Below are 21,584 nucleotides of genomic sequence, written 5' to 3'. Positions count from 1 at the left end.
TAACAGCTTCCTGTTTTTGTGAATGGATGTAGCCGCTGTTTGCGGTCGCGTCCATTCACTCCAGGCAGTGCGATTGGGTAGAGGACCGCTCGGTCCTCTTCCCCAATCACTCAGCACGGGATCCCGACGGTAATGGCGGCGGTAGCGGCGCGCACACGTGCGGAGCGGCGGCAGGAACGCACGACGTATTAAAACATCATGTTGCCATTAACAGGCAAAAGCATGACGTTTTAATACGATGCATTGCCGTTAAATGGTTAAATTGATATATTATCAAAATGTTACTATGAAGGAAAATGGACCAGGATAGAAAGGACCAGTGTGGTTTGAATTATAAAACAACATATTTTTCTTATGAAATCTTTAAGGTATGCGTGACTAGGGGTGTGATGGGGGCGTGATCAGGGGTGTGGCTTAAGTGTCCCTCTTTCTCATCTCAAAAAGTTGGGAGGTATGTGACATTTACACGCACCTCACCCAAGCCAGAGCAGGATCATCCACCAAGCAACCTAGGCAGGTGCTTGGGGCCTAGTGGGTGTCAAGGGGTCCACCAGCCACCTTCATTGTCCTCTCTCCACTTCAGCTTACCATATGGACCAAAAAGGGGTCCCAAATCTACTACCTTGCCTAGGATGGATTAGGATGTAATCGGGCCCTGTAACATCTTAATCCATCTCTGACCCAAGCCAGGGAATGCTGATAGACTAAAGACTTACACGTTTCTGTGCTGATTTCAGCAGCTCATTAGAGTCACATACCAATACGGGTTGCCGAAATCAACACAGAAACACACAAGTGTGCTCAGGCCTGTACAGCCAACTTGCACCAGTGGGGGGCTTAATCATCTGACATAGGTCAGCTGGGGCCAGATAGCCTCAGCATAAGGACCATGGGCTTAGTTAGCCCGCACGTTATAGCTGAGATGAGACCCCCCAAAAAACACCCTCAGTATAGGTAAGTAGCCAGGTATAGGTGCCCCCAGTATAGGTTAGCCAGGTACAGTTGCCCTCAGTATAGGTAGGTAGCCAGGTGTAGGTGCCCCCAGTATTGGTAGATAGGTACAGTTGCCCCCAGTATAGGTTAGTCAGGTACAGCTGCTGCCCCCAGTATAGGTTAGTCAGGTACAGTTGCCCTCAGTATAGGTAGGTAGCCAGGTATAGGTGCCCCCAGTATTGGTAGCTAGGTACAGTTGCCCCCAGTACAGGTTAGTCAGGTACAGCTGCCCCCAGTATAGGTTAGCCAGGTATAGTTGCCCTCAGTATAGGTAGGTAGCCAGGTATAGGTGCCCCCAGTATTGGTAGCTAGGTACAGCTTCCCCCAGTATAGTTTAGTCAGGTACAGCTGCCCCCAGTATAGGTTAGTCAGGTACAGTTGCCCTCAGTATAGGTAGGTAGCCAGGTATAGGTGCCCCCAGTATTGGTAGCTAGGTACAGGTGCCCCCAGTATAGGTTAGCCAGGTATAGTTGACCCCAGTATAGGTTGGCCAGGCACTCTCTTTATTTCCTGTTTCTGCCTGGTGCTGTCCCCAGACTTCTGCTGCCTGAGGAAGTCACCACACTTGGCATCATGGGAGAACCGGGCCCGTCAATACATACTGTAAACTCAGATAATCAGAAATCCTGATATATTGTATGTTATGGAATATATACATTCAAGGTGTCAGACAAGCTAACAATGGAATGGAGGTACAGTATTTATTATACCCACCAACATAACCAACTCCAGTAGGCATGCAATACTATTGTTTCTGATTAAAGATGTCATTTCAAATTCAACTTCCAGGGTTATATTTTTGGTGTTGTTGTTTTCACTGTTTTTGTTTTATTTATTTTTTTGCTCAGCTGCAACTTTGCGTTGGGATACTCAGATTAGCAAAGCTGATATACAGGATCTTCTCAAAGAATTAGCATATTGTGATAAAGTTCATTATTTTCTGTAATGTACTGATAAACATTAGACTTTCATATATTTTAGATTCATTACACACAACTGAAGTAGTTCAAGCCTTTTATTGTTTTTCTTATTGATGATTTTGGCATACAGCTCATGAAAACCCAAATTTTCTATCTCAAAAAATTAGCATATTTCATCCGACCAATAAAAGAAAAGTATTTTTAAAACAAAAAAAGCCAACCTTCAAATAATTATGTTCAGTTATGCACTCAATACTTGGTAGGGAATCCTTTTGCAAAAATGACTGCTTCAATGCGGCCTGGCATGGAGGCAATCAGCCAGTGGCACTGCTCAGGTGTTATGGAGGCCCAGAATGCTTCAATAGCGGCCTTAAGCTCATCCAGAGTGTTGGGTCTTGTGTCTCTCAACTTTCTCTTCACAATATCCCACAGATTTTCTATGGTGTTCAGGTCAGGAGAGTTGGCAGGCCAATTGAGCACAGTAATACCATGGTCAGTAAACCATTTACCAGTGGTTTTGGTACTGTGAGCAGGTGCCAGGCCGTGCTGAAAAATGAAATCTTCATCTCCATAAAGCTTTTCAGCAGATGGAAGCATGAAGTGCTGCAAAATCTCCTGATAGCTAGCTGCATTGACCCTGCCCTTAATAAAACACAGTGGACCAACACCAGCAGCTAACATGGCACCCCAGACCATCACTGACTGTGGGTACTTGACACTGGACTTCAAGCATTTTGGCATTTCCCTCTCCCCAGTCTTCTTCCAGACTCTGGCACCTTGATTTCCGAATGACATGTAAAAGTTGCTTTCAAACCAAAAAAGTACTTTGGACCACTGAGCAACAGTCCAGTGCTGCTTCTCTGTAGCCCGAGGCAGGCGCTTCTGCCGCTGTTTCTGGTTCAAAAGTGGGTTCATGCTTCCATCTGCTGAAAAGCTTTATGGAGATGAAGATTTCATTTTTCAGCACAACCTGGCACCTGCTCACAGTGCCAAAACCACTGGTAAATGGTTTACTGACCATGGTATTACTGTGCTCAATTGGCCTGCCAACTCTCCTGACCTGAACCCCATAGAGAATCTGTGGGATATTGTGAAGAGAAAGTTGAGAGACGCAAGACCCAACACTCTGGATGAGCTTAAGGCCGCTATCGAAGCATCCTGGGCCTCCATAACACCTGAGCAGTGCCACAGGCTGATTGCCTCCATGCCAGGCCGCATTGAAGCAGTCATTTCTGCAAAAGGATTCCCGACCAAGTATTGAGTGCATAACTGAACATAATTATTTGAAGGTTGACTTTTTTTGTTTTAAAAACACTTTTCTTTTATTGGTCGGATGAAATATGCTAATTTTTTGAGATAGGAAATTTGGGTTTTCATGAGCTGTATGCCAAAATCATCAATAAGAAAAACAATAAAAGGCTTGAACTACTTCAGTTGTGTGTAATGAATCTAAAATATATGAAAGTCTAATGTTTATCAGTACATTACAGAAAATAATGAACTTTATCACAATATGCTAATTTTTTAAGAATATCCTGTATAATTAACTACCTGATGCTTGATTGCTGTGGACAGTGGCGTAGCTACAGGTCATTGGGCCCCATAGCAAAACTTACATGGGGCCCTCAGAAGTAGGCACTTATAATTGCCACCTGCCCCTACTCTATGGATTGGCAATTTACATTCTCATGCAGTCAGCACTGCACATAGTTGATGGGCACTGAGACAAAGTCAGAGAGTGGAGAAACACAAGAAAGTTCATGGCAGGGGAGGACTGGCCCAGGGGGACGGGGGGCAATTGCCCCCCGGGCCGCCCGAATCTTAAGTAATTAGGGCCAGCCACTGCTATACGCAGCGGCTGCAGACATACCACAGGTGAGAGGTTCGCAGTGGGGATCGCAACCTCGCGCGATATTTCCCGGCAAGTTGAAGTATCCAATCAGAGAAGGGGCTGAGGCGGCCGGCTGTGGTGTGCCCTTGTGCGTGGCTGTGGCTGCGCCTGCGGTGGATGTGAGCGGCACAAGGACACAAATAGCTTAGGTCCTCTCCGGCCCGGTGGGTTGACCCTGCTTGACTCCGCCCCCCGCCTGGAGCCATTGCCGCCAGCAACGTGCTGCTGTGCCTGCGGTGTCATCGGAGTGAGCTGTCTCACTCTTCAGCTTTCTGTGCCGGGGGGGGGGGGGGGGGGGGGGCTGGGGGCCTGGAGCTGTGGCTACAAGTGGCTGGCTGGAGGAGTCGGACACAGTCCTCCCCTGTGCTGTTGTGCCTGAGGTGTCGTCGTAGTGAGCTGTCTCACTCTTCAGCTTTCTGTGCTGGGGGCCTGGAGCTGCGGCTACGAGTGGCTGGCTGGCTGTCCTGGCTGGAGGAGTCGGACACTCTGGGGGCTGGGAGTCGGAGATGCCACCTATAGCTGCTTGCTGCTGTGGAGGAGGAGGAGGTGTAGGACTTAGGAGACAGGAGGATAGAGGAGGTCGGGTCCAGGTCGCCAGAGGAGAAGGGGGTTTTTATAAATTTTGTTTCTGTACTTCTTCTCCCTTCTTGTCACTGAGTTACTCACACTTTGCTACCTGCCTGCTACTGCTGTCAAATTTAATTCTCTGCCCAGGCCAGTGCCCTCTGAGGTTTTTTTTGTGTGATAATCATCCCCATTCTGACCCTGGCCTGAGGAGGAACGTTTTTTCTTCTTGTGGTGTGATTGGCGGCAGGGGAGGGGGGAGGCAGGCAGTTAGGCACTGTCAAACAGGTAGTTGGAGGGGGGGGGGGGGTAGGTGTCAGACAAGTAGTTTGTATGGTGGGTGGGCAGGAGTGGGGTTTTGCATCACCCGGTAGGTAGGGTTGTGTGTGTGTGTGTGTGTGGGGGGGGGGGGGGTTGTTTAAAGGAGTTATCAGGCATTTTTTAATGAAATAAGTGCTACTTACCCGGGGCTTCCTCCAGCCCCACGCTCCCAGCATGTCCCTCGCCGCAGCTCTGCAGTCAGCCATTCGCTGCCGCTGCCTCCCAGTCCCCGGCGATGGCACCAGTCCGACCTGGATGTCGGCCTGTACTGCGCCTGTGCGAGCAGCACTGTCAATCATCGCCACGTGGACCGGAGTGTACTGCGCAGGCGCAGTAGTTCTGCGTCTAAACAGTACGCTCTGGTCCATGTGGCGGTGATTGACAGCGCCGTTCGCACAGGCGCAGTCGGCCTGACGTCATCGCCAGGGGCTGGGAGGCAGCGGCAGCGAACAGCTGACTGCAGAGCTGCGGCAAGGGACATGCTGGGAGCTTGGGGCTGGACGAGCCCTGGGTAAGTAGCACTTATTTGCATAAAAATAAAAAAAAAAGCCTGATAACTCCTTTAAGGTTAGGCATCAGACACAGACAGGTAGATTGTGCGGAGAAATGGGGTTGGGCATCAGGTACATAGTGTGTGTGTGTGTGTGAGTGTGTGTGTGTGTGAGTGTGTGTGTGTGTGTGTGTGTGCGTGCGTGCGTGCGTGCGTGCGTGCGTGTGTGTGTGTGTCTGGGGCTGTTAGTCATCACAATTTGAAGATTTGCACACAAGAAAGATATGGCTTTGGGCTGGGGATGCCGTGAAACGGGCCTCTAGTTTGTGTTGTCCCCCCAGGCCAAAAGGTCCCAGTCCTCCCCTGGTTCATGGTGAATACATTAAGTACCACCTTGGTCCCCTTCTGCTCCAGGGCCCCATAGCAGCTGCTATGGCTATTGCTACGCCCCTGGCTGTGGATATAAGGACTGAGGATCCCCCAATACAGAAGAGGTCGGAGTCAGTATATCAGGGCCCCATTACTGTCAATGTTAGTAAGGCTCCCCCATACAGGAAAGGCCAGTGTCCGTGTATCAGGACCCCAATATTCTTGATGTAGTAAGCGAGGCTCAGAGGTCCAGGAGAGGCCTGAGATAGTGTACTGGGACTTCAGTGCTGTAGACGTAGTGACAAAAGGGAGCATTCAAACTATGCATATTATGTTGCATTGCGCTGCAATCACTGCATGTGAACTCACTGCCCATACAGTTGTAACGGATGGTGATATTCTAACATGCTTTCTACAGTGCGTTTCTTCTGGATAATGTGTTCAAAATATGCAAGTTAGGGCTAGTTCACACCAGAAGAGTTTTTCTAAGCGTTTTGTGATTTTAAAGGCTCTTGCTAATGTTATACTATGTATGTGCATACTGGAGCGATGTAATTTTGTAAAAAATCCCCCATAGCCTTGCATTAGCAAGAGCTTTTGATGACTCGTGCTTAAAAACCTCTTGCAGTGTGAACCAGCCCTTACATAACAATTGTTCATGTCCCTTCACACTCAGTCAGTTGCCTTGCAATGAGATCGCAATGTAGCTTTAGGCCTCGTTCACATCTAAAATCATAATCGCAAACACAAGCGTTTTGCGATTTTGTGCTGGTGTGTGATGTAATATACCATGTGTGCTGGTATCCATAGAGAAGGAGAAAGAAGATATAATAAATAGCTTTAATATTGCTAGGTCTGGGAGCTTTATCAAAATACCAAACTTCCCCTATAGCCAAAATTACCATGGGCACCTATAGTAGTGCCTAAGCTTTCGTGGCGCACAATATTTTTTATTTTTATGTGGCATGTTTATCAGCGGATGGGGCTTTGGTAGGGGCTCTAAGGTTGTGCATTGCATGGGGGAGGGCGTTTAGGGTTAGGCATCGGAGGGGGTGGATAGAGTTAGGCATCGGTAGAGATAGGGATAGGTTTAGTTGCAGTAAAATAACATTTAACAATATTTTACTATCAGAATTAGCATTGCAAAATAGTAGTGATCGACAAATTAGCCAATATTTTACTAGTGGCTATTTCTGGGCACCCTTTTTGTATGTACACTGTACACCAATCAATAGTTCTCACAGTTTCCATTTTTATCATTATTGGGGAAAATTGAACATATGTGTGTGGTACATTGGTCATAATTTTGATGTTACAATCAGTCAGAAAAATTTATTGCAATTTTGAATTAAACAGATATTTTAAAAAATTGTATGGTGTGTGGCCACCTTAAAAGGGACCAATGAAAGCAAATTAGATTAGAAACTTTACTCTCATGAGAGGTATAGCTGGGGTGGCTTCACTGGCTTGTATGACGTGTTTGTCTGGAATTCTACTTTGAACTTGTCAGGTCAGCTAGAGTGACCAGACGTCCCGGATTGCCCGGGACACGTCCCGGATTCGGGGTCCACTGTCCCAGGCTGCATGAGGTCCCGGGAAACGTCCCGCTTTCAGCAGCGGGACGTCCCGGCCTCGGGACTCTGGCCACCATATCCTCATGAACTGGCAGCGGCGTCTATAGACGCCATGCCAGTTCATTGCCCGCAGCCCCGCTCCAGCCTCGTCTTCCGGTGTCTGTTCCGACACCGGCAGGTGAGCAGGGCTACGGCAAGATGGCTGCCGAAGCCCTGTACTGGAGACTATTTGTGTCTCCAGTACAGGGCTTCTGAAAGCGGGACGTTTCCCGGGACCTCATGCAGCCTGGGACAGCGGACCCCGAATCCGGGACGTGTCCCGGGCAATCTGGGACGTCTGGTCACTCTATGGTAGGCAGCAAACAAGCTGCTACATTTTATTTTGTGGATAGGAGATCTGACCCTTTGTATTTAGTTTATGTGGTGACGGCCACATGTCAGTATATTGTGCACTGGGACATCTACTAAAGATTGTGCAGATATCATGGTTCAGGGCGCCATCTTGCCGTAGCCCTGTCAGCGCGGGAGACGAGCAGGAGGAAGGTGGTCCCGGGAGCAGCACGCCAGAGGCCGGAGACTTCTGCCAGGTGAGTAAATGCTTTCTTTTCCAGGTGAAATGTTTGCCCACATTGCGTTTCTTTTCTGGTGAAATGTTTGCCCGCATTGCGTTTCTTTCCCAGGTGAAATGTTTGCCCGCATTGCGTTTCTTTTGTGGTGAAATGTTTGCCCGCATTGCATTTCTTTTCTGGTGAAATGTTTGCCCGCATTGCGTTTATTTTCTGGTGAAATGTTTGCCCGCATTGCGTTTCTTTTCCAGGTGAAATGTTTGCTCACATTGCGTTTATTTTCTGGTGAAATGTTTGCCCGCATTGCGTTTCTTTTCCAGGTGAAATGTTTGCCCGCATTGCGTTTCTTTTCTGGGGAAATGTTTGCCCGCATTGCCTTAATTTTCTGGTGAAATGTTTGCCTGCATTGTGTTTCTTTTCTGGTGAAATGTTTGCCCGCATTGCGTTTATTTTCTGGTGAAATGTTTGCCCGCATTGCGTTTATTTTCTGATGAAATGTTTGCCTGCATTGCGTTTATTTTCTGGTGAAATGTTTGCCCGCATTGCGTTTATTTTCTGGTGAAATGTTTTCCCGCATTGCGTTTATTTTGTACTGACATTTTGCCCGCATTGCGTTTATTTGGTACTGACATGTTTGCCTGCATTGCGTTTATTTTGTACTGACATGTTTGCCCGCATTGCGTTTATTTTGTACTGACATGTTTGCCCGCATTGCGTTTATTTTGTACTGACATGTTTGCTCGCATTGCGTTTATTTTGTACTGACATGTTTGCCCGCATTGCGTTTATTTTGTACTGACATGTTGCCCGCATTGCGTTTATTTTGTACTGACATGTTTGCCCGCATTGCGTTTATTTTGTACTGACATGTTGCCCGCATTGCGTTTATTTTGTGCTGACATGTTGCCCATTGCGTTTATTTTCTGGTGTCCGGGGTAACTGTTACTGCATTTATTATTTAATGGTCATAGATGGATATGTTTGCTGCTTTGTGGTTACGGTATACTATTAGCATCACACAGTTTCTGCACACCCATGATGCAAAGTCTCGTTTGTCCACATCATGGCGTAAACACTGCTTTCTTATGCCTCGCTGTTACATCATTACGTTAGCTCCGCCCATATAATGTCATGACCACGCCCATTTTTAGCTGTGCCGCGCGCACCGCAGCCCCCCCCTGTTCTTCAGCGCTGCGCGATCCTCAGTCCTTCCCACTTTTCGCCGCGGCGTACTGCGCGTGCCCCCCCCCCTCCCCGCGCCCCCCCTCCCTGTCCCAGGTTGGACCCACAAAAATCTGGTCACTCTAGGTCAGCACATGAAATGATTTCCTTATAGACGGCTTGCTTCCTCCTGTCCTGTTGCTGACAGTATATAGTTGTGGCCATGCCAGCTGTGACTGTGACTCACTGCAAAGCTTACATGCTACTCTCACGTTTACGCTGCACGTAATAGCAGCTCATGAGGGCGAAATTATTCTCTTTACAAACACGGATACTGAAACAATGACGTTGACATGATACGTCAAATTTTATGCGATCGAGGTTTGATGCCACTCACGTGACACAACACTTCAATATTTCCCACCCATTCCCGAGTCACGAGATCCTGTCCATTCTTTTTATAGTCATAAAGTTGTTGCAAATTAAAAAAAAAATCAATTCGCACTCGTCTCTGAAATTCTTGTTCCCTCTGTGGCCGCCAGAGGGCGCACAGAGCTGCCTGGTTGGCAACTGCAGATTGCTGGTCCTCGAGTTGCTGCGTACTTTGTCGCCATCTTGTGTTCCGTTGCTACAAACCATCACCAGTCATGCCTGAGACGACGCGTCCAGGTTCGTGTGTGATTTGTTTCGTGTGGTATCTTATCATTATTAATCAGGTCTTGCATTATCATCCTTGAAAATGTAGGAGGGAAATGAATTGCAATTAAATTGTCACAACTGACCCCCAGTATAGGTAGTAAGTCAGATTTAACCCCCAGCATAGCTCCCAACTGTCCTTCTTTTAGGGACAGACCCTCTTTGGGAGCCCTGTCCCTTTTTCCTCCTCATTTGTACCTCTTTCTATGTAAATCTATATATTTCTCTACTCAGTAGCGTAGCTAAGGAGCTGTGGGCCCCGATGCAAGTTTTACATTGGGGCCCCGATGCAAGTTTTACATTGGGGCCCCCAAGTACTCTATACATAACAATTGACACGGTGCACCAAAACCTGCCAATGGCAACTACAGTGTCAGAGGTGCAAGAAGGGGATGGGGAACAGTTTGTTCATGATTATCACTATTCAAAGTATCTATAGAAGTGATTATTATAAGCACAGGACCAATAGAGAGCTTACACTGTAGTTGAGGGAGGGCCCTTCGGGGCCCCTCTGGCCCAAGGGCCCCGATGCGGTCGCAACCTCTGCAACCCCTATTGCTACTTCCCTGTCTCTACTAAAAAATGTGTTTGTTTGACTCTAAACTTTATTCCCAACCCTTAAATTGGTATATTACTAATTTTAAAATGTTAATATGAAGGAAAATGAACCATGATAGAAAGGAACAGTGTGGTTTGAATTATAAAACAACATTTTTCTTATGAAATCTTTATGGTATGCATGACTAGGGGTGTGACGGGAGCGAGATCAGGGGCTGTGTCCATCAGGGGCAGTGTCCATCTTTCTCATCTCAAAAACTTGGGAGGTATGCCCCAGTATAGTTAGCTAGAACACAGAATGCGCTTTTCTCCTGGCGGACTCAAAGCCACTAGGACGCGCTCTATTGGCAGTAGCAGTGTTAGAGAGACTTGCCCAAGGTCTCCTCCTGAATAAGTGCTGGTTTACTGAACAGGCAGAGCTGAGATTTGAACCCAGGTCTCCTGTGTCAGAGGCAGAAACCATTACACTATCCAGCTAGAGGGGACGCTAGTCTAGTTGTGACTCTGTCCCAGTGGGAAACCTCAAAGATCAACTGCTGCTTCTTGCAATTTGGTCTCGGCCACTAATTTGCGAGAAATATGGGACCCAGTGAGAAACACTATCCATGCCACAAACCAAATAGCTTATTAAATTTTAGAGAGCGCAGACGGTAGCTGAAGCCAGCACTGTGCCTGAAGTCCAGAGGCCAAAGACCCCTGGCAGAAATGGATTAAAGAGGAACTCTAGTGAAAATAACGTAATGAACAAAAGTGTTTCATTTTTACAATAATGATGTATAAAAGATTGTCAGTGTTTGCTCATTGTAACATCTTTCCTCTCTCTGATTTACATTCTGACATTTATCACATGGTGACATTTTTACTGCTGGCAGGTGATGTCAGTGGAAGGAGATGGTGCTTGCTTTTATTGGCAGTTGGGCCCAGCTGTAAACAGCTGTTATTTCCCACAATGCAATGAGGCTCACAGACAGGAAACTGTCAGGACCATGGTCCTGACATCATGCTGTGGGAGGGGTTTCAACACAATATCAGCCATACAGATCCCACTGATGATCCGTTTGTGAAAAGGAAAATATTTCTCTTGGGAAATGGGGTATCAGCTACTGATTGGGATAAAGTTCATTTCTTTGTTATGGTTTCTCTTTAACATGAAATTGGCCCTAGGCAAGAAAGCGGTTTTTGCCTACCATTGATGGTCACCTGGCTTCTTTTTTTTTTTTGTGAGATTTGGTGGGTTTGACTTACATATCTAGTGTCCAGTATCAGATGCCTGTGCCCATGGAGCCCGGGATGCCTAGGTGCAAGGTGGATTATGTGCAACTGTGGCACTATAGTACTCAGTATAGAGAATTGGTGCCAGTGAAATCTGAAGATAACATTTTAAAGTGTACCAGGGATACTATGATCCATATTTATGCTTACCTGGGGCTTCCTCCAGCTCCCTTGCCGTCCTCTTCGGACCCTCCGTCGGTTGTCACCAGTCGTCAGCTTCTGCGCATGTGTGGCTCGGCGGCGCACGTGCCCCTCCACACTCCTCCCTACCTATACTTGGGGGGGTGCTCTGCCTATCAATACTGGGGGGGGCCTCTGCCTATCTATTCTGGGGGGTAGGGGGCCCCTAGCTTAAGTTTGCCCTGGAGCCCCTTAAACCGGCCCTGCCCAAATGCACAGAATTAGTAACATAGCCGCACACGATATTTTACTTTTCCAGCACCATGTCAGGATTAGCCTCGGTTCACATTAAAGTGAATGGGAACCGCATTTTTTTTAAAAATGAAGCAAATACTTACCTAAGGAGAGGGAAGGCTCTGGGTTGTATAGAGCCTTCCGTCTCCTCTCTCGGTGCTCTCTATCCTGTGTTGGCTCCCCCCCCCCCCCCCCCCCCGTTTCAATACCCCACCGAAAGGGTATCTGGAAGTCTTCGGGAGCCGTGTCCTCCCGAAGGCGTGCGGCTCCATACTGCACAGGCGTGAGCGTGCAAGAGAGCGTGCTTGTGCAGGCACATTACAGGGCCGCCCTTCTTCAGGAGCACTTGGGCTCCCTGAAGGCTTCTGAAGCCTCCTTCGGCCGGGTAAAGCAGTATTTGGCTGATTTAGTAGAATACTGCTACCAGGCGAGCCAGCACCGGAACGAGGGGACCAGGAGAGGAGCGGGAAAGCTCTATAGGACCCAGAGCCTTCCCTCTCCTTGGGTAAGTATCTGTCTAATTTTTTTTAATGCGGTTCCCATTCACTTTAAACCGGGTCACAAACCGCCCAATCAGATCTTACAGTTGAAGAGGATTTTTTCCGACACATAGTAGTAGGGAAAAAATGAATAGACTGCAAAGTGAGAAGTTAAAAAATAGATAGATGCAGAAATGATTGATATTCGTCCATGTTGTTTAAAGAGGAGCTGTTAGGTATAAGGTCTCAGAGAAAATAAACACATATATCAGTAGCTAAATATTGGCTGTACTTACATTACATATGCATTTCACTGTCCACGTTTGGATTTCACAGAATTTGTATATAGTATATGCAGAGATAGATGCTCCTGACAGCTCATGGCAGGTTCCATGTTTTTCTGTCAAATGTGTCGTCATGTCCTGCCTGCTTCCTGATCACAGAAAAGCTGGTACTGAATAACACAGTGTGCAGTGAATATTAATGAGCTGTGTGGCTAGGAACAATAGCTGACTCCTGCAGTGTAAGTATGCCCGGAGATTTATCAGTGCTACGCGCTGGACTGATTACAAGCTGCTGTAACGTCTCATTAGCAGCCGAGGGGAGGGCCCCAGAATGCTTTGCAGTATAGTATGCGGCTTGCGTCCTCTTGGGTCTAATTAGCTTTTCTGATAAGCACACATCAAAGGTAAGAGAGATTTTTATCTTCAGTAATGCCTTTCTGGCTTCCTTCTAAACTGTTTAACACAGGAGAATAGAGGTTTAAATTAGCTTCTGCAGCCTGACAGTTACTCTTTAAGGCTTCTTTCACACTCACCACATTTACTTGCGTGGCAGTACTCTCCTCTGCCACAGGTCCTCACGAGGGCAATGTAAGTCTATGGGGACTTACACACTTGCAGTGCAACAGAAGTAACGATATTGATGCAAGGCCTCTGCAAGCTCTGCAATGCGTTGGCGCATGAGCCGTGCCTACTGCATGGATTATGCAGCAGTGCAAGTCTATGGTGACTCAGTAAGTGTAAATGCTGGATTGCTACACAGGCGTAGAGCAACAAAACTTCAGTGATGTACTTCCTGACCAGCAGGGAGCATGTCACTGAGCAGGGGGGCGGAGCTACACATATTACCCTATTGGTGCACTGTGCTGCAGAGCAGGGGCATAGCTGGGTAATATTGAACCCATGGCAAACACTGAAATTGGGCCCCCCCCCTAGCCCCCTTCCCCCTAAAAACAACAACCTTTATTACCTACATATGTTTCAGTTGCCTCTGTTTTTGGCTTGGCAATTGGCATATTGCTAAAGTTACTTTTTTGGAAATATCTCTTCTTATTCCCTCTCTGTACTCGATTCTAACACTAAGCCAAGTCCGACCTACATAGAAAAATTAAGTAACCATATTCTCCAGATTTCAGAATTAATCAGATTTGGGATCTGAGTGACCGGGGGGGGAGGTGGAAGCTGGGGCTCAGGTATGGCAGCGAAGCACAGGGGCAGGCATAGTGGCACAACACAGGAGCAGGCATGGGGAAAAAGCACAGGAAGAGGAATGGTGCCCATGTTGCTGTGGCTCCTGTGGCATAAATAGACAGAAGCATAACTGTCCAAAGACAGAGATCATATAAAACACAACAATAGTTTACACTGGGTCACACTGGATACACAAGGGTTATACAACACAATCCCCCTAGAGACATAGAGCCCACATTAGCAGCAAAGTGCATCAAACAGCTAGTGGCATACAAAAAAAGCAACTACACAATTAGTACAGTGCACATAGCAAGCATTGAATAAATGGCAGTGTAGTGTCCCATAGGGGTATAATACCCTGACAGCGCCGTTTCGGGGGGGTCCCTTCGTCAGAGGGTATCAGTTAGAGGCTCCTGAGGCTGCTGCAATTGAATCCGGTTGTTGCAAAGATTAAATAGCTAGTGGCACAACAAGAGCACGCCCGCAATGGACACCCGGGCCGGCCCGTCTGGCGTCATTGACGTCACGCGGCGTGCGCCGCGAGCGCCATGACGTCACTTCCGGTTCCGCCGATATCCGCCCAGCGCTGCCAGCCAGGTCAGAGTGGCTTGAGCCAACTCCAATATGGCCGACGCGCATGCGTGGGCGGAGATGGAGAACCAGGACATCCACCATGGCTCACTGAGAATGCTAGGGGCAAACGGTGGTGTAGAAACAAAGTCCAAAGTGCGGGTCTTGACAGATGGAGATAGGTGTCCATTATCCAGCGGCGTGTGCAGTGCCATCTAGTGGTATAAACAAAAAATACACACACATAAGTAAATACAAACACAAAAGAGGGACTATTTCAATCCCTTAAAGAAAAAGGAGCACTAAAAATATAAGCAAAGTTAAACTAGGTGCAAGAAAGCACCAGCAGTGAGACACGACATATGTTGGATCACCCATACACTGGAACAGGCACAGAGCAAACCAGGGACACCAACACCAGTATATAGACCCACTTATTTAAGGAAAGGGACCAGACTAGTGTCCTCATTCATACCATGAAGGAATTTGCTATTCAACTTGTAAATCCAATAGAGTTCTCTCTGCATCAATTTCAACTCCCTATCACCTCCCCTATAAGAGGGGGCCACCTCCTCCACTACCCTGTATCTTAACTGTGTGATATTATGACCGGCCTCAAAAAAATGTCTGGCAACCGGTGAATCCATCTCACCGCAGCGTATATTGCTGCGGTGTTCACTTATCCTGGTACGTACATCTCTTGTAGTTTGGCCAACGTATAATTTGCCACACGGGCAGAAGAGGCAATAAACCACGTATGTGGTTGCACAATTGGCAAAGCTTTTGAGTATAAACCTTTCCCCTGTACGTGGGTGTGGAAAAGAATTACCCCTATAGACATAGCTACATTGTGCACAGTGCCCGCATGGAAACATACCCGTAGGTTTTGGTAGATTCGAGAGCCAGTCTCCAAGACTTCTGATAGTTGGATTGACACTTTTGGCATGAACCAAGGAGTCCTTTAAATTTTTAGACCTTCGAAAGGCGCAAATTGGAGGTTCACGGAATGTATCAACCAATGCAGGGTCACTGTGCAACACGTGCCAGTGTTTTCTGATCACCTTCTGTGCCTGTAAAGATAGGGGTGAATAAGTAAGTACCATAGGGATACGTTTAGAGTCAGGTTTAGGATTGTACGTCAATAGAGAAGATCGATCCTTATCCGCGGCTCTAGCCAGAGCCTCAGAAAGGAGTTTTTCATCGTAGCCTCGTTTCCTAAAGTTGCTGAACATGACGCCCGCCGTCCGATAGAAAGCCTCATCGGTTGAGGAAATGCGACGTAAACGCAAAAACTGACCATAGGGAAGTCCCTTCTTCAGACGCTGCGGATGATAACTTTTAGCCTGCAGGTATGTGTTTTTGTCAGTGGGTTTCCTATAGGGAGAGGTATGTAAACTACCATCACGAAACGTCACCAGTACATCTAAAAAATGTACAGCAGACTGGCTATAGTCCAACGTGAAGGAAATTGTAGGAAGATAGTGGTCAAGGTCATCCTTAAAGGACAACAATGATGCTTCACTGCCAGCCCATATGAAGAATATATCATCAATATACCTCAGCCAGCACATCGTCTGGCTGAGGTATAAAGGATGGGTATACACATACCTGTGTTCGCAGGCATCCATAAAAAGGTTAGCATAGCTGGGGGCCACATTGCTCCCCATTGCTGTGCCTTGCTGCTGTTGAAAAAAGCTATCCTCAAAACGAAAATAGTTACGGGCGAGCACCAGGTTCAACAACCCCAGGAGAAAGTCTGTTAGTTCAGGAGTGAGATTCATCTGGTTTAGGTTATCACGAATAACCGCCATGCCGGATTCGTGTGGGATCGAGGTGTAGAGGCTAGTGACGTCCATCGTGCAGAGAAAGATTTGGGAGTGAAAAGAACCAAAGTTGGAGATTCTGGAAAGAAAGTGTGTGGTATCAAGAAGGAAAGATCGCATGCAGGAGACCCTAGGACGTAAAACCTGATCTAGTAAAACAGCAAGTGGTTGGAACACTGAGTTGGTCCCTGCCACAATCGGACGACCTGGTGGATTTACCAGGCTCTTATGGATTTTTGGTAGGACATAAAAAAGAGGAGTGAGAGGAAAAGGAGTCGAAAGGAAATCGTATAGCTGTTTGGTTATAATGCCAACCTCTAGGGTTTGGAGAATTAAGCTGTCGATTTCTTGCTTGATTGTCACAGTTGGATCACCTGCAAGTTTCAAATAGACATTGGTATCGTTAAGTTGTCTTAGTATTTCCCTCCTATAGTCTGAGTAGTTCATCACCACCGTGGCACCACCCTTGTCGGCAGGCTTGACAACCAGCTCGGGGTCAGAGCACAATGCTTGAAGTGCTTTACGTTCTTCTGTCGATAAATTGGAATGAGCTGGATGATCAAGCCTACCGACATGGGAGAGGTCCCGTTGTACCATATTAACAAATGTTTCCACAGCATGGCATGTAGTTGGTGGAAGCCACTTACTTTTGGCCCTACACATTCTCAGATCAACTTCTGGCGGAAATGGATGGGCCCCAGGAGGAGGTAGTCCTCAAACTGTCTTTTAAGGTAAGGGATGTCAGTGGAGATATTACTATGAGTGTTGGCGTACTGGTGTACAACACTGTCTATCTCAGTTTGTGTAAAGGCCAGAGTATCCGCTGATCGGTTAGAGAGACCACTTAAGTCAGCAAAAGACATAATGTAACAAAGCGACAGGGTGCAAAAAACCTGAAAAACATAAGACATAAATTGAATGAGGGTAGTTCAGGAGAGGGGTCCTCAGGCTCAGACGGAGCTTTTTTAGGGTCACAGCCGAGAGGCAGGGGAGGAAAAGGAAGAGGACGAGGAGGGGCAGGAGGCAACCCAGATCCTCGGATAACCAGGAGCCAGACCCAGGGAAGGAATTGATAGTCAATCTATCTTCCCGTGCACTTACAGATACTGAAACAAAGGTACTAGGCAGAGGATTGGGATTTGTTCCCACACATTCAGGCTCTTTACTGGAACTAGACTGTGACCTTTTTAATTTTTTTAGGTCCATTCGAATTAAAGCCTTCTTCTCCAAATCCGATTCCACTAGTAGACCACCTCCTCCTGGGGCCCATCCATTTCCGCCAGAAGTTGATCTGAGAATGTGTAGGGCCAAAAGTAAGTGGCTTCCACCAACTACATGCCATGCTGTGGAAACATTTGTTAATATGGTACAACGGGACCTCTCCGATGTCGGTAGGCTTGATCATCCAGCTCATTCCAATTTATCGACAGAAGAACGTAAAGCACTTCAAGCATTGTGCTCTGACCCCGAGCTGGTTATCAAGCCTGCCGACAAGGGTGGTGCCACGGTGGTGATGAACTACTCAGACTATAGGAGGGAAATACTAAGACAACTTAACGATACCAATGTCTATTTGAAACTTGCAGGTGATCCAACTGTGACAATCAAGCAAGAAATCGACAGCTTAATTCTCCAAACCCTAGAGGTTGGCATTATAACCAAACAGCTATACGATTTCCTTTCGACTCCTTTTCCTCTCACTCCTCTTTTTTATGTCCTACCAAAAATCCATAAGAGCCTGGTAAATCCACCAGGTCGTCCGATTGTGGCAGGGACCAACTCAGTGTTCCAACCACTTGCTGTTTTACTAGATCAGGTTTTACGTCCTAGGGTCTCCTGCATGCGATCTTTCCTTCTTGATACCACACACTTTCTTTCCAGAATCTCCAACTTTGGTTCTTTTCACTCCCAAATCTTTCTCTGCACGATGGACGTCACTAGCCTCTACACCTCGATCCCACACGAATCCGGCATGGCGGTTATTCGTGATAACCTAAACCAGATGAATCTCACTCCTGAACTAACAGACTTTCTCCTGGGGTTGTTGAACCTGGTGCTCGCCCGTAACTATTTTCGTTTTGAGGATAGCTTTTTTCAACAGCAGCAAGGCACAGCAATGGGGAGCAATGTGGCCCCCAGCTATGCTAACCTTTTTATGGATGCCTGCGAACACAGGTATGTGTATACCCATCCTTTATACCTCAGCCAGACGATGTGCTGGCTGAGGTATATTGATGATATATTCTTCATATGGGCTGGCAGTGAAGCATCATTGTTGTCCTTTAAGGATGACCTTGACCACTATCTTCCTACAATTTCCTTCACGTTGGACTATAGCCAGTCTGCTGTACATTTTTTAGATGTACTGGTGACGTTTCGTGATGGTAGTTTACATATCTCTCCCTATAGGAAACCCACTGACAAAAACACATACCTGCAGGCTAAAAGTTATCATCCGCAGCGTCTGAAGAAGGGACTTCCCTATGGTCAGTTTTTGCGTTTACGTCGCATTTCCTCAACCGATGAGGCTTTCTATCGGGAGGCGGGCGTCATGTTCAGCAACTTCAGGAAACGAGGCTACGATGAAAAACTCCTTTCTGAGGCTCTGGCTAGAGCCGCGGATAAGGATCGATCTTCTCTATTGACGTACAATCCTAAACCTGACTCTAAACGTATCCCTATGGTACTTACTTATTCACCCCTATCTTTACAGGCACAGAAGGTGATCAGAAAACACTGGCACGTGTTGCACAGTGACCCTGCATTGGTTGATACATTCCGTGAACCTCCAATTTGCGCCTTTCGAAGGTCTAAAAATGTAAAGGACTCCTTGGTTCATGCCAAAAGTGTCAATGCAACTATCAGAAGTCATGGAGACTGGCTCTCGAATCTACCAAAACCTACGGGTATGTTTCCATGCGGGCACTGTGCACAATGTAGCTATGTCTATAGGGGTAATTCTTTTCCACACCCACGTACAGGGGAAAGGTTTATACTCAAAAGCTTTGCCAATTGTGCAACCACATACGTGGTTTATTGCCTCTTCTGCCCATGTGGCAAATTATACGTTGGCCAAACTACAAGAGATGTACGTACCAGGATAAGTGAACACCGCAGCAATATACGCTGCGGTGAGATGGATTCACCGGTTGCCAGACATTTTTTTGTGGCCGGTCATAATATCACACAGTTAAGATACAGGGTAGTGGAGGCGGTGGCCCCCTCGTATAGGGGAGGTGATAGGGAGTTGAAATTGATGCAGAGAGAACTCTATTGGATTTACAAGTTGAATAGCAAATTCCCTCATGGTATGAATGAGGACACTAGTCTGGTCCCTTTCCTTAAATAAGTGGGTCTATATACTGGTGTTGGTGTCCCTGGTTTGCTCTGTGCCTGTTCAGTGTATGGGTAATCCAACATATGTCGTGTCTCACTGCTGGTGCTTTCTTGCACCTAGTTTAACTTTGCTTATATTTTTAGTGCTCCTTTTTCTTTAAGGGATTAAAATAGTCCCTCTTTTGTCTTTGTATTTACTTATGTGTGTGTATTTTTTGTTTATACCACTAGATGGCACTGCACACGCCGCTGGATAATGGACACCTATCTCCATCTGTCAAGACCCGCACTTTGGACTTTGTTTCTACACCACCGTTTGCCCCTAGCATTCTCAGTGAGCCATGGTGGATGTCCTGGTTCTCCATCTCCGCCCACGCATGCGCGTCGGCCATATTGGAGTTGGCTCAAGCCACTCTGACCTGGCTGGCAGCGCTGGGCGGATATCGGCGGAACCGGAAGTGACGTCATGGTGCTCGCGGCGCACGCCGCGTGACGTCAATGACGCCAGACGGGCCGGCCCGGGTGTCCATTGCGGGCGTGCTCTTGTTGTGCCACTAGCTATTTAATCTTTGCAACAACCGGATTCAATTGCAGCAGCCTCAGGAGCCTCTAACTGATACCCTCTGACGAAGGGACCCCCCCCGAAACGGCGCTGTCAGGGTATTATACCCCTATGGGACATTACACTGCCATTTATTCAATGCTTGCTATGTGCACTGTACTAATTGTGTAGTTGCTTTTTTTGTATGCCACTAGCTGTTTGATGCACTTTGCTGCTAATGTGGGCTCTATGTCTCTAGGGGAATTGTGTTGTATAACCCTTGTGTATCCAGTGTGACCCAGTGTAAACTATTGTTGTGTTTTATATGATCTCTGTCTTTGGACAATTATGCTTCTGTCTATTTAATACAAACCTTTATGCAATCCATCTTGCTGCTGTGCGAGTCAAACACTTTTTTACTGTATTTGTAGGACTGCTGTCGCAGTCTGGTTTATAGACTCAGCACCCATTTGTTCTAGGATGTGAACAAATCTATGTGTGAACCAGGTGTGCAAACCTCTTTTCATTCAATTTATGGCTCCTGTGGCATAAGCCATGCCTGCACCCCTCTAGATACGCCTCTGCTGCAGAGTAATATGCAAGGGGAAATGGTGCAGTGTGATTAACCTACCACGGGCTCTCCTCCTGTAGGACAATCACTCTGCACCTATGTGTAAAAGTAAGCTCGAGCCCCCTTCAGCAGCTGGTCAACATATTTACCACTGACAGACAAGAAAAAATATGGCACTATAAACATTCCCTCCAACAATGTGATAGGCTAAACGGTTGTATTACATATACATATTCATTACATATATGCAGGGGCGCCGCGAGGCATAAAGCGAACCAAGCGGTCGCTTGGGGCCTCAAGATCGTAGGGGCCTCGGCGGCTCAGTGACGTCGGCGTGACGTCACTGTTTCCCCGCAGCCCCGCGGGGCTGGCAGAGCAGAGCAGGGCAGGGCTACGGGAAGATGGCCACTGCCGAAGCCCTGCTCTGGAGACTATTTATATGCCTCCAGTACAGGGCTTCGGGTGGCCATCTTCCCGTAACCCTGATTCAATCAGCGCAGGAGATTGGAGGAGGGAGGGAGCTCCGTGGGAACTGCGCGCCTGAGGAGCCGGCCAGGAGAGGAGACGGGGAGAGAAGACTTCTGCCAGTGCCACTGCCAGGTGAGTAAATTTTTTTCTTTTTGCAGCTCTGAAAATGTGCCCTAATTGTGTTTGATTTCTGCTGAACTGTTCCCTAATTGTGTTTGATTTCTGCTGAGAATGTGCCCTAATTGTGTTTGATATCTGCTGAACTGTTCCCTAATTGTGTTTGATTTCTGCTGAACTGTGCCCTAATTGCGTCCGATTTCTGCTGAACTGTGCCCTATTTGCGTTTGATTTCTGCTGAACTGTTCCCTAATTGTGTTTGATTTCTGCTGAAAATGTGGCCCTAATTGCGTTTGATATCTGCTGAAAATGTGCCCTAATTGCGTTCGATTTCTGCTGAACTGTTCCCTAATTGTGTTTGATTTCTGCTGAAAATGTGCCCTAATTGCGTTTGATATCTGCTGAAAATGTGCCCTAA

At 47.1% G+C, this 21,584-nt stretch overlaps 1 protein-coding gene across 1 annotated transcript in view; it reads left to right on the top strand.

Moving 5' to 3' along the window:
• The first annotated feature begins 9,382 nt into the window (after nucleotides 1–9,382).
• The window catches only part of ATL1 (atlastin GTPase 1), a 116,998-nt gene continuing 104,796 nt past the window's right edge, over nucleotides 9,383–21,584 (top strand). Inside the window, exon 1 of the mRNA XM_068254175.1 lies at nucleotides 9,383–9,518. Within this exon, the coding sequence (XP_068110276.1) occupies nucleotides 9,497–9,518 (22 nt within the window). The 5' untranslated portion in view covers nucleotides 9,383–9,496. The remainder of the gene's footprint in view (nucleotides 9,519–21,584) is intronic.

Source organism: Hyperolius riggenbachi, chromosome 9 (genome assembly GCF_040937935.1).
Source record: "Hyperolius riggenbachi isolate aHypRig1 chromosome 9, aHypRig1.pri, whole genome shotgun sequence".
Classification (NCBI taxonomy): Eukaryota; Metazoa; Chordata; class Amphibia; order Anura; family Hyperoliidae; genus Hyperolius; species Hyperolius riggenbachi.
Note: the sequence above shows the minus strand (reverse complement) of the source record. Positions and strands in the feature narration are given on the sequence as shown.